This window comes from Colletotrichum graminicola (genome assembly GCF_000149035.1).
Source record: "Colletotrichum graminicola M1.001 genomic scaffold supercont1.43, whole genome shotgun sequence".
Lineage (NCBI taxonomy): Eukaryota > Fungi > Ascomycota > Sordariomycetes > Glomerellales > Glomerellaceae > Colletotrichum > Colletotrichum graminicola.
This window is the reverse complement of record NW_007361047.1, coordinates 259567-272219: the sequence shown is the minus strand read 5'-3', so window position 1 is coordinate 272219 and position 12653 is coordinate 259567. Positions and strand designations below refer to the sequence as shown.

At 55.4% G+C, this 12653-nt stretch overlaps 4 protein-coding genes and 1 non-coding gene across 5 annotated transcripts; 2 read left to right on the top strand and 3 right to left on the bottom strand.

Annotated features, from left to right (window-relative positions):
- Nucleotides 1-394: 394 nt before the first annotated feature.
- Nucleotides 395-1792, bottom strand: GLRG_08931 (major facilitator superfamily transporter; the record flags this gene model as incomplete). Its single annotated transcript, XM_008099616.1, has 1 exon — nt 395-1792. The coding sequence occupies one exon, from the start codon at nt 1790-1792 to the stop codon at nt 395-397; it is 1398 nt and encodes a 465-aa protein (XP_008097807.1).
- Nucleotides 1793-5191: 3399 nt separating this feature from the next.
- GLRG_08930 (nucleoside-diphosphate-sugar epimerase) lies at nt 5192-6023 on the top strand (the record flags this gene model as incomplete). The annotated part of the gene is made up of 2 exons (XM_008099615.1): nt 5192-5451; nt 5516-6023. 2 exons carry the CDS (start codon nt 5192-5194, stop codon nt 6021-6023), a joined length of 768 nt encoding a protein of 255 aa, XP_008097806.1.
- A 713-nt stretch (nt 6024-6736) lies between these two features.
- On the top strand, nt 6737-6835 carry GLRG_13217. Its single transcript has one exon. It is a non-coding gene; the product is annotated as a tRNA-Pro (tRNA).
- Nucleotides 6836-6946: 111 nt separating this feature from the next.
- Nucleotides 6947-7680, bottom strand: GLRG_08929 (uncharacterized protein; the record flags this gene model as incomplete). Its single annotated transcript, XM_008099614.1, has 2 exons — nt 6947-7177; nt 7396-7680. 2 exons carry the CDS (start codon nt 7678-7680, stop codon nt 6947-6949), a joined length of 516 nt encoding a protein of 171 aa, XP_008097805.1.
- Nucleotides 7681-7769: 89 nt separating this feature from the next.
- Nucleotides 7770-9597, bottom strand: GLRG_08928 (uncharacterized protein; the record flags this gene model as incomplete). The annotated part of the gene is made up of 4 exons (XM_008099613.1): nt 7770-7910; nt 8873-9045; nt 9105-9459; nt 9508-9597. 4 exons carry the CDS (start codon nt 9595-9597, stop codon nt 7770-7772), a joined length of 759 nt encoding a protein of 252 aa, XP_008097804.1.
- Nucleotides 9598-12653: the final 3056 nt, after the last annotated feature.

Sequence of the window (12653 nt, the reverse complement as noted above, 5' to 3'; positions counted from 1 at the left end):
CATGGCGTTGTTTGTGTAGGCGGTTCAAGGGGGGGGGGGGGGGGGTTGAGTTTCTCCTCCCAGGAACCGGTAATGCTCGATGTCGTAAGAACATTAGATTAATGTTTAATCAAAGCGGGCCACTAGATGGTGACTTAGTGAAGTTTTCACGATAGTTGAAGACGTCGAACCTGCGAAAACCAGAGGGCATCGCTTTCCTGCAGTGTGAAACGTCTAGATTATCATCATCTCTAATCTAGTATAATCCATGTAAAGTCCCCCTCCCCCCGTCATGCCGCTGGCGTTTGCCACATGGCGAGGATTCGTGACAGTGTGCATTACATGTGAAGAAAGAAAAGCAATTAAAAACTCGTAAACTCATTATCGGGTTGGGTATCACGTCTTTCGTTGCCTCCTAAACACTCTCGACCCACGTGTCGGTCTTTTTCTTCTCGCCTCCGTCGATGACCATGTCTTTCGTCTCGGTCTCGACGGCGGGCTTCTCGGCCTCCTTGACGCGCATGATGTTGCGGCCGTGGCGCAACCAGTGGAAGGCGGCGTAGCCCACGACGTAGGTGAAACCGACGAGGGGCACAATGTACGAGATCCTGATGTTCGCGGCATCGGCAATGGCGCCCTGGATCGGCACGAAGACGGCAGCACCCGCGACAGCCTGCACCATGATGCCGGCGCCGCGGCGGGTGTGACGACCAAGGTTGGCGGTTCCGAGGGTGAAGAGAATGGGGTACATGGGCGCCTCGAAGAAGAAGATGGTCATGAGGACGCCCACGGAAGCCGTCCCGCTGCCGACGGTGCAGTAGGCGGTCAGGGCGATGGCGGCGGCGGCGTAGATCATGAGGAGGAAGTCGGACTGGAAGACGGTGGCGAGGGCGGTGGCGACGAAGCGGCCGACGGTGAAAGTCATGAGGGAAAAGGAGAGGAAGTTGGCGCCCTGGGAGTCGGACAGGCCGCCGTTCTCGTGGGCGTAGTTGATGAACCAGGTGGCGACGGTGACCTGGGAGCCGACGTAGCAGAACTGCGCGATGAAGGCGAAGATGAGGTTGAACTGCTTGTAGAGGGGCCCCTGGCCGACGGGACGGCCGAGGGCGTCGGCGCCGGGACTGGCCTCCTCGAGGGCCTGCTCGCTGACCTCGGGGAGGCGGGCGAAGAAGAAGAGCACGGCGACGGCGACGCCAGCGCAGGACACTGCGAGGTAGACGTACTGGACGTTGGTGAGGGAGTTGGCGTTGGCGCCCTCGAAGAAGAACTTGGAGGCGATCAGGGGGCCGATGAAGGAGGCGACGCCGTTCCACGACTGGCAGAACTGCAGACGGGCCGAGGCGGTCTCGGGCTTGCCTATGACGACGGCGTACGAGTTGGCGGACGTCTCCAGGGTCGCGAGGCCGCAAGCGATGACGAGGGTGCAGACGCAGAAGCCGCCAAAGATGGCGCGCTTGTTGTCCGTGAAGAGGGACGCGTGGGCGACGGGCCAGAACAGGATGGCGCCGAGGGAGTAGAGGGACAGGCCCATGAGGATGGTGAACTTGTAGCCGCGGCGCTTCAGGGCCTCTGCGGCGACGGGGGAGAAGAGGAGGTAACCGCCGCCAAAGTACATGACCTGGAGGCCGGTCGACTCGAGCTTGCTAATGCCGAGGACGGTCTGGAAGTGCTTGTTGAGGACGTCAAGCAGGCCGTAGGAGAAGCCCCAGAGGAAAAAGAGGGAGATGACGAGGGACAGGGGGAAGATGAGGGCTCGGCCGGTGAGATAGCCGCCGGACACGGCCGGAGCCACAACGGGAGCGCCGCCAGCCATTGTGATGAAGGTGTCGTCTATTTGATAATGAAGGCGGGAGAGTAGCGGGAGTGTGAAGGTGGAAAAGGAGGAAGATGATCAAGTGTAAGTGCTTCCTGAGGTATAAGAGACTGCCGAGTTGACTGTGAAGGGGGCTGCCTGGGCTGTGAGCTATGATGAGAACCAAAGCCTCGAGTCTGGGGAAGTAACCACCTTTTATCCTAACATGTTTGCGACGTGACCCGTGATATCCCCATGGGCGGGCTGTTAGTCCGTTGAGCCCCAGCAATCCACCCCCAGGCCTATTCCCCATGGGCGAGCGGTTTTTCGCATGGATCACATCTTGGTCCGGTGTATGCATTAGCTTCCAATGTTTGACATGGTCGACACGACGAGGGGGCCATATCCGTACTGCTCGGTCTTCTGCCGGAGGGAAACGGGGGAAACAACTCTGACGGCGCGAACCAGACCGACGGAACAAACCACCCAAAAGACGCTAGGCTCGCCCGTGCTGTTGGGCTTTCGAGCCGCCAAGAGACGGCCAAGACCTGGCTGCCCGGTATGGAAGGGGGAGGGGGGGGGGGGGGGACAAGAAAGCAGTACGGCCGGGGTTCTAGCCAGGCGAAGCAAAAGACGGCCGGCTCGCCACGAGGACGGGCAGAAGACCGTCTCACGAACACTCCGCAATACGGCCGGCCGCACATTCTCTCGCTGATTCTCGCGGCGGCAGCCAAGCAAACCAAGAACACCAACCCCCGGGCGAGGGTGTTACCTAGTTCAGGCGGGGGGCAGTAGACGGGCTTGGCATCGTGTCTGTTCAAAAGCGTGATAGTGTTCCGCCAAGCCTCAGACTGGCCAATGGCGAGGAGTGGCCGGAGTGAAAGCCGGCGCCGAAACTGCAATCGTTTTGGCAGACGGCTAGAAGCTCGCTGGAATGCCGCCAGACGACTGCCGTGAAGCAGGTCATCTCAGCTCCTCAACTTCCTTAGCGCGCCCGGTAGTTTGACCGAGCTGACCTCCTTGCGTTCCGCGCGCTGGGACATGAAGCGAAGGCTAGGCGAGATCGGTATTAGCGCGATGAGAAAGAATCGAGGGTGGTCGAGAAAGAGAAGCTGGCGATAGAGGCTTTTTCGAACGACGTTGTTTGGTACATTGCGACGATGCCGGTGGGCGTATTGGCCAAGGTCACCGTCGACTGGACCCCATGTGCCTCCCAAAGGACTGGGAAGAGGCCGTCAGATGGAGTCAAGTGAACCGGCCCAACCCTGGAGCCTCAATAGACCCCCAGACGTGTCTGGAGCCGTCTAGATGGCGCTCCCCTCGGGGAAAAGGTCGCGGTTTTTCCCCAGCCGCCACATTATAAGGTTGACGGTAGACTCAGTGCGGCAGGTCACCCCCCACTCGCATTGACGGGACCCAAGGGAGACAGGACGGCGTCGAGGGGTGTGTGTGTCCAGATCACCAGTCGTCGTTGGCGCTACAGACTTGATCCACTCGATCGGGCCGTTGTTAGACGCCAAAGCAGGCAGGGCTTGGCTTCGGCTGCATCTGACTCGATAGTGGCGTTCGTCTTCCCAGCCGGCCATCGGCGGGTGCAAAATTTCCTTCTGTCGAGCGTGTTGCCCGGAATCACATCATCGTCTTTGCATGTCACAGGTATAGACACGTCTCCTGGTGTTCTCCTCGAGCACTGCGGTAATTTGGTATGACTGTATATCTGTACATGCCTCGGTAGATGCGCCTCCGAGGGAAAACCGCTCCGACTGAGGGCTGATGGGCCAAGGAGAGCTACAGCTAGAGCGTAGAACCCCTATAGTATGTATCTTGATCGATCACGCAGTAGGGCCTGGGGTAGATTCAGGGCCGGATGAACGCTTAGAGCCTCACGAGACCACCACCGCTTACAGCTACAGTAACATGCAGGAAGTCTGAAGCCATGTGGGTAGGGGGATTGGTGATTGACTTCAGACTTTCTGCATGTCACTGTACCCAAAGGCGTGGTAGGGCACGTGGCTCCCGGTACATAGGGGTTTTATGGGTGACCCTTGTTTACATTAATGTTCAAGGTCGCGGCGAATGCTCAGTTGATGGCGACAATGAGAGACTCTGGCGGGGTTTGTCCCAGCAGCATGTCCTTGCCTTAGATAACCATCAACTGGGGGCTCCCTGCAGGGAACGCACGTGTCTCTCTTTCATCAGGTCTTTGTGGGCAGCTCCCAGACATGCATGCCATGTATATCCGGCCTTGATCGATTATGAATCCGAGAAGAAGTGGCTCAACAACAGCCAACACTTGCTCGTCTTCCTCGACTCGACTCTGGATCTTGGCAGATGCGTCTTCGCGCGGGAGAAAAGAGGAAGTCCGAGCGATTTGGCTTATCCAGCGCCCCCCCCCCCCCGTTCATGCTCTCCTGGCTCTCGGGCTCCGCGTCAGTTTTCTGATGGACAAAGAGCCAAATCACCCCAAAGTTGTGCCCAATCCTCGTGTGGGATGACAGCCACGGAATCAGATGATGGGCATGCCATTTTCGATCAAAGAAAGCAGCGCGGTCCAAGTGCTGCAGTCAAGATACTCGTAAGATGCAGCGGTTCGCATGTCGGTTCATGAATCGGGAGCGGGCGACGCGCTGCAGGCTTCGCCCGTCCATCGTCACAGCCAATGCCGTCCGCATCGCCGCCATTCGACAGCTGTCTCGTCAGACGCATAAAGATACTCAAGCTCACTGCGATGGCTGCTTCTCCAAGAGAAACAGCACAAATTGCGACGAGCCGGAAGCCCTGGAGTAGGAGAGCACCCGGCGCAAGGCGTTTGTCGGGCTTGACAGCAGACGTGTTTCAGAGGCTCAGCGCAGCCGAGTTTCTGGTCTTGGTTGACGAAAGCTCTCGTTGGCATCTAGCCTGAACACGCTTGCACTGCAGCATCCATTGGAACTGAATAGACGTCATCCCTCTTGTGACTTTGGCAAAGCAAGCGAAGCAACTTCTGCTCCGGCCGCATTGTATAATGCGGAGCTGACGCCCAGATTGCATGTACGAAGCGAGTGGCCACAGCTTCAGCTTTACATGCACCACATGATTTTCCCTGTGGTGATAGTGCTAACTCCGGTACAGTTTCCGTTGCGTCTTACTCGGTAACTAAGGCTTACCTCCGATATCAGTGGAGATTCCCAGTCCGCTCGCGGGCGGGCGACGATGCGGCCGCGTCGTCCGCACCGCCCACGCGTCCTGCGCGGCCTGATTCGGAGACCATGTCCCGTGAATAAATAAAAGGTCGTCTTTGCTGCTGACAGCAACGTTGGTTATCCCTTCTTGTCCCTCTTGGCTATATCTATATCCCTTGGTTTTGCGCGTCTTCCAGCACAGCACTGCACTCTGCCACACTTCCAACCTAAACGACTCGATAAACATCTCTCTCCCAACATGCATCTCATCCTCACCGGCGCCACTGGCCTGGTCGGCTCAGGCGCCCTCGACGCCATGATCAAGATGAAGGACATAACGAAAATCTCCGTCCTCAGCAGGAGGCCAGTTCCCATGGCCGAGGACGCCAAGGACCCCCGCGTCAACGTCATCATCCACAAGGATTTTGAACAGTACGACGCGGAACTGCTGGACAAGCTCAAGGGCGCAAACGGTGCCGTGTGGGCCCTGGGCATCAGCCAGAACCAGGTCAGCAAAGAGTAAGCAATTTCTTCTCACCGGCGCGCTGCATGCACGCACCCTGCTCACCCCACGTGCGGCCAGGGCCTACGTCAAAATCACCAAAGACTACGCCCTCGCGGCGGCAAAGGCCTTCGCCGACCTCGCGCCGGCGGACGAGCCCTTCCGCTTCGTCTACGTCTCGGGAGAGGGCGCGACCCAGACGCCGGGCCGCTTCAGCGCCATCTTCGCCCGCGTCAAGGGCGAGACCGAGACGGCCCTGTCCGAGATGCGCGCCGAGCACCCGCGCCTGCGGACCGAGTCCATCCGCCCGTGCTATGTCGACAACGCGGACCACGACGCCACCAAGCCCTATGTGCCGACCCCGAATCTCACGTACAAAGTACTGGCCACTGTGCTGGGCACTCCGATACGGGCGTTTGCTCCGTCGTATCACAGCCCGACCGAGGCGCTGGGGAAATTCATGGCGGAGATGGCCATGGGAAAGGTTGACTCTGGGCTGGCTGCTGGCGGCAAGGACATTGTCACGCTGAATGGCGGGCTGAGGATCGTGACCAATGGTGCGTTTCGGAGGTTGGCCGGTTTGGCCTGAGGCATGAAACACCAGGAGGAGGGAAGACTGCATGCATCAAGCAGAGAGATGAGAGCGGTCTATGTAAACAATCTGTACAACATTGCAGCGAGTTGTGAATTATGATTCTATTTGTCACGAGTTGGGGCGCACAGCAGGGCGCGCACATTACTTGGATACATGGGACAAGAGTGAAAGTTGTTTTGATTCCAGAGAAATGCACCGAGATTGCACCCTCGATTGAGAGGGAGGCGCCAGGCACGCGATGGAATGCGGTAAAGACATTACATTGTTACGTTCCCGCGTAGGAGCGAGCCTCTGGGCAAGGTTCTCATCTCCGCAAAAGGCGTTGTTCTCATCGTACGAAGCGCAAATGACGAAGAGTTATGCTACCATTTGTTGCACTTTGGTGCAGAAAAATAATATGTAAATTGCCATGTTCGTGGTCTGTGGAAGGATTGAAGTGAGTGAGGTTTGGGACCATCTAAAATCGCATGATGGGAATGACGGGGATGTGAGAGGAAATGAGAGGTGAATGACCGGCGATTTCGTGATGATATACACGAATTAGCCGGCCGAACGTGGATGAAAGAAAGTGAGGTTTGATTCGCAATGAAAATGAGATGGTTCTGCCGGGTATTGCACGGGTCATACCATGCTTAGTGCTACATGATCTCGAAGTTGCTCTGCAATTGCCACCAATCACCACTCATTCGGTTCCGTAGGAACTGACCGGCTCAATGGTCTAGAGGTATGATTCGCCCTTCGGGTTCCACAACCCTTAAGCACAGCTTGATTGGGCGAGGCCCCGGGTTCGAATCCCGGTTGAGCCCTTTACTTTTGCTCCGTTTTGCTTGGCCTCTAGGAGTTTTGATATAACAGACAGAACGTACAAGCTTTCATGCTCACTCACCCACTACTTGCTACGTACAACCAACAACTGCTTACTCCTGGTCCAAAATGAGCGGCTTGGCCGAGGTTCCTAGGAAGAAATCGCTCTGGCCGACATTCTTCCCCAGCCGACCGCCAGGCGTACGACGGTTGTGGCCTTTGGCCACCGAGGGCTTCTTGTAATTAGATGGAGCAAGTCCATCTCCGTCCGAGTCATCATCGTCATCGCCCGAATCGTCCGACATGTTTCCTGCGCCCTTGTGGGAGCAGCGCGCCCCATGGCTCTGCCAGAGACGTCAAATCGTCATCATTAGCGAAGGACCTGCTAACGAAGACAAACAGCTTAGCTGAAGTGAGGTCTAAAGGAATAAAGTTAAAGACTGCAGTTAAGTAAATCCATCTGCCACTCCAGTCGGCGGTTCAGATTCTTAATGGCTTCTTCATCAGGCTCTTTATGTTAAGCAGCAGTGGACAAACTATAGCAAGCTTCAGGCTGGCAGACGGAGGCGATGTACGCGCCGCGTGCTTGTTGCTGGACGAAATCTTGGTGAGCTGTAGGCGAGCTTGCGTCAATCAACTGAAGCTTCGTTCCTTGGCCCTTCTGGCGAAGCGTGACAGAGGTGTCAGTGGTAGATGTGACGGTGATAATTCCTCCGTTGAATGTGAGCGGCTGATCAACAGCGAGAAATGACTTATCCTTAGCCGCAAATTTGGCCTTTGCCAGTTCCTCGTTTTCCCAGTCAGAAAAGGAAAGGTCCATGGGGCCAATTATGCCGTCAGTCTGCATAGCAACAAGAGCAAAGTGTAGATTTTCGTCAGATGATAGAAGAAGGCACGGATCGTAGGTGGTAGTGACCATAGACCTGCTGACTGGCCTCAGTCGTGGGGACGGGGTCGCTTGCCGGTGTCGCCCGTGTCACCGGTTGGGGCATCTGTGGCGGCGCGCTCACGAGTGTTGGCGACGTCTAGACCTTTGTTGCTGGTGAGGCTTTGCGAAGCGGTGCGAGCGGCGCTCTGCTGGTGAATCGCTGGTAACCTGATCCTAGACGCTCTTGAATTCTCTTATAGACAGGACCTTATAACGAAATGGGTTCGGCAAGGCAGTTATATAACATTTCCCCTCTTTTTAGGTGGCAGAAAGTGAATTCTAGGTATCCAGGTACGTGGTGAAATAGCAAGGTTTCTCATGGGCGAACTTTTGATAGTGCTAATGTGATTACTGTGTGTAGTAGCTATAGTCGCTCCAGCCTCATTGAGTGCGTTGGTCAGGGTGGCTTTGCTGTAGGCGCTTTCTTCAGAGGACTCGTTGTATTCGTTGAGTTTCATGGCTAGGTCGGTGATTCGATCCTCCATCTGGTTCAGCATGCTGGACTAGCTCTCCGTTCAATGGGTGTATCTGATCTCTGGGACCGAGATGTGGTCGAGGCGCTGGGTCAGCAAGGTGCCCATGACCTTCGAGTTGCTCTGGCCTGGCTGATGAAGAAAGGTCGAGCCAATCAACGCGGCTTGGCTGGGTAGATCCTTTGACCAAGGCTCTCTCCCTTCTTGTATTTGGTCAAGACCGCGTCCATTGGCGTGGTGATTTTGCGTCTGAAGTCAGACAGCAATGTGAGGACGCATAGTGCAAAGCACTATCCGTATGTATGTACTTATGCCTGACAGTTGCCAGGCCCTTTTCAGAAAAGAAGCGTCCTCGCTTCAGAAAAACCCTGGATATCTGCCACCCTCCGTTCTTTGCTGTGCCATAATAATTCTGGGGATTCTTTTTTGACATCCATCACCAACTCATGCTTGACCGTGTTGTCGGTGGTTGTATTGACGTACTGGAGTAGGTACCTTCTTCGTCGTGGGCGGTCCCACGCCTGGGTCGACCAAGGTCACGACCCCTGGGAGCCCAAAGATGTAAATGTAAGCAAACGCATGTGAATCTGTTGCAAATCGTCCCTCGATGTAGTTGCTGAGAGATTGCCATGATTCACGCCCTTCTCGCCCCTGTATTTCGTAATGTTCTGTCCGAGCCTGTGGGCCGGTGTCGGCAGCGCTGTGCTTGTTGAATTCGTCTTGCTCGGCACGGCCAACGTCAGGCTCCTCGTCCATGGGCGCTCGTCCTTGACCCGGCCAATATCGGGCTCCTTGGCGCCACCGCGAGCGGCTGCGACAGCCTTGTCAATCGTCTCCTGGTCCTCGGTGCTCGGGAACTGGCTCAATGACTCGTATCTATTGAGAGCGCTGTAAGAAGCTGCTCGGATGTCATGTCGGCGTCCCAGGTGGAATATTTCCTCGAGTTCTCAGTCTTCCCGACGATACTTGGATTGGCCTGCTCGATGACCGAGGCAGCATGGTTCATTGCATCTCGGACGTGTATGAAAGCTTTGGGGAGGATTTGTATGACGACGTCGAGGCTCATGTTTCCGTTGGGGGATTGGCCAGCGAGCTCCTCCCGGGTAGCCTTGTCTCCCTCTTCCTTGGGCCACCAGAGGCAGACCTTGACTTTACGCGTAAAGCAGGAGTCCTTGAAGTTGCCCGACATCTTCAGTAGCACCTGCATGTGGTAGGCCGGGATCACCTAGATGCCCGGCTTGTACACTCTTCTGCTGTTGTTGGTGTCCTTCACGCCCTTGAGGTAGTCGACCCAGGCGTTCATCGCCAGGTCGAAGACACAGCTGATCTCGTAGTAGGTGACCTTTGATGGACCGGGGCACATGAGCCGCGAAGTTCCGCTCGTACATGTCGACGTCGCGGTTTGTAACCCGCGTATACGGGTCGGCATTCTCCAGCTTTTTTTTCGTAGACTCTCGCAGAGTCTGTCGATTTTGCCACTGCTGACGAGCAGCGTCAAGTTCGTGTTTATTTTGGTTACTGAGCGAGTGCGCGCGTTACAGATGGCACAATAAAAGTCGAGGTGAATACGACCAGCAATGTCCTTAGAGCCTCCGTGAGGGCGATGGACCTTATCCTGCAGGGCCTTGAACGGCCCCTTCTTAAACTCATTAAGAGCGTCGAGGCACTTGTTTCACCGCGCCCTGTTGTGAGTGTTTGGATTCCCCTATTGATGAGGGCAGCGTCGAGGACTGTTCGATCGCCGCCAGCTGTTGCTTGCTTGGTGTCGGGATTCTCCGTCCTCCAGACATTAGGAAGCAAGGTTCGGGAAGAGGCGCGCTACGGTGGCCTTCTCCACCTACACCTTGTCGCAGCAGACGTGCTTAGGGCACTTCTTGATGTGTGCCTTATTCGAGCTGTTTCTTGTTCTCGGCTTCGTCCGTCTTGGCTATATCCAAGTCGCTCTGCACGGCCATGTCCCCTGGCAGTCTGTCCTGTGACAAGTGCCCCTCCTTAAGAGAGGCACTCGCCTGAGTGCCGCAGTTGTTACAGATCCGCTTACTTCTCTCTGTATCGTCGGTCAATAACCCGTGCCTCTGACTGGTTATCCTGGCCATAACCATTGCTCGAGCCAGCTCCGACGTTGGCGATGGCCATTGAAAGGCTATCAACGTGGCCAACCTTTGGCTCCGCTCTCGCCTTTGCCCAGACACGTTGGAGGCGTGCCGCTTGCATCTCTGACTGTGCGCCGTCGTCTGGGCCGTCGACGAGGCCAAGCTGAGCGTCGGTCTTCTTGCTCCTCTGCTCTACCGTCGTCGAGAAAGTCAACTCGCTCACATCTGTACGATTGGACGTATATCGACAGGATTAAAAAGCCTTGGCCATGTCGTGAATTCGATTCTAAAGCGGCGTTGCTGATACGAGGCGCAGTTACTTTGCTTTCTCCTTCAAGAGAAATCGTATAGTTTGACTGCTGTATTTCTTTTCCAAGTGTGCTTCATCCAGTATGATGCGGTCTCGGACACGCAGAATCCTTGGCAGCTGCCGTGAAGGATCCCTTGAGCTGTCTTTTGCGAGCTACAGCATCGAATGGTACTTCCTGTAGGCTGTCTGGAGGGCTGTATTCTCTTCCAGATGTATCGCCCCAGCCCGGTTTCTAGTGTGACGACAAGCAGATAATGGTGACATGGTCGTTGGATCGCAGAGACTAGATTGTCTCGTTGGAACTTTGGACGAAGGTCAACAAGGCATCGTTGGTGGGCTGTAGGTACGCTCTGTAGTTTCTGCGGGCGGAACTTATGGAAACTTTCTGCAGCTCGGGGATGATAATTCGCTGCATTTCCGGCTTGTAACTTGGTTTTCGTAGTCGCATAGTCTTCGTTATGGGTTGGGAGACCTGGCACGAGACGGTATGCCGTAGTATAGAGTAGATAGATACTGCGTGAGGTTTGTTGATAGCAGGGACGGGGTCTCCGGAAGTCAAGAATGCGGATAAGTCTGGGCCTTCATGGCCACGGAGCTGGTCCATGATAGGGGGTTTTGTGGCGAGGCCTGGAGGTTGGCGAACCGGGCGGGATGATATCGTCATCATCAGATAAGGAGCTGGCCGGGGTGCTAGCCCAAATACCGGCCTGGGTCAGTGTGAATTCGGGCTGATATATCGAGGTCGTGAAGTCCGGGATCCGAGACAGAGGAACGTTCTCGGCGTCGTAATCCCCTTCGCGCGCCGCGCGGGAGTTTCGGTCCAACGTTGAGAATCAGACTGTCGTTCAATCGGTGTTGGTGGATGCTGAGACTGTCGGTTCGTCGCCTACGTGGTCGCGCCGAGTCTTCGTCAATCGGGATCTCGCGGGTCAGTTTGGTGCTTTCTTCTGGAAACTATTCCTACACACGCCCGCTGTGAACTCCCTCCTGACCCAGGCATACGGAGTCCGAAATACCTTGCCCTGCGATTGTTGCGCTCGAGGATTCCAGAAGTTCGTTGGTTCCCGATCGGAGGATGCCGCCCGGAATGGCTTGGCTTTTCGGACGGCGCGATTTCATGAACCTGTCGAGGTTCTTCAGGGCAGTTCGTTCCCTCCCCTTTGGGGCCTGACTCAGCATCGAACAGGTCATGATGAGTGGTGTTGTATGCTAGGAACTTGTAAGAGAAGAAGGGATATGTATAGGGGATGATGACTTACCAGTACTGCTCAGCTATCCTGATGGGGCCTGTCCTTCTGGACTGCTGGCTTTCCTAGATCACCTCTTGAAAGCCGTTGTAGCTTCAAGCTTCTCCCCGGCGGAGGATTATGGTGATGGTTTGTTCTGCCTTCTCTCTCGACTTCATCCATGCTGTGAAGTCGACAGCGGGTTTTTGGCAGTATTGGGCTTGGCAAGGTAATCCCTTGGAGCCACCCGCTTCTCTCCTGCGCCAGAGCGAATTGGGGATGTTATCCCAATTGAACTCTTCCTTGATGACATGAAGAGGATAGAGGGTTGATTTCATAAGGGAAAGGCTTTGGAAGTCTTATTGGCGGTGCCAAAAGTAACAATATCGCAGGGTGTAATATAGGCAAAACCCATCTGCCAGGCTTGCGCTGGATAGATGGGCCCATCTGGGCCCCCATCAGGTAAAGTCGAGCAGAAGGGTGAGATAATGAATGATAGAACGAAGATGGATGGAAAAGAGCAGCCTACCCAGACTGAGCGGGAGTATTTAACAATAACCATGGCCGTAGGTGTTTATTGCCTAGCACCCACGAAACCTTGGCTAGGATGAGGCCGGCCGGGGTTTCTGAGCTCGTGATGCTATACAGACTCATTTATCTGCACGATCCCGCGATTTTCTGTAACGGAATACACGAGGCTTTGACGGCAAACGCTTGTCTGCAAAACACAACGGCTCAGAATGCGGTCATAGAATGATGATGATCATGATGAAACTTGTTTGATTGATAA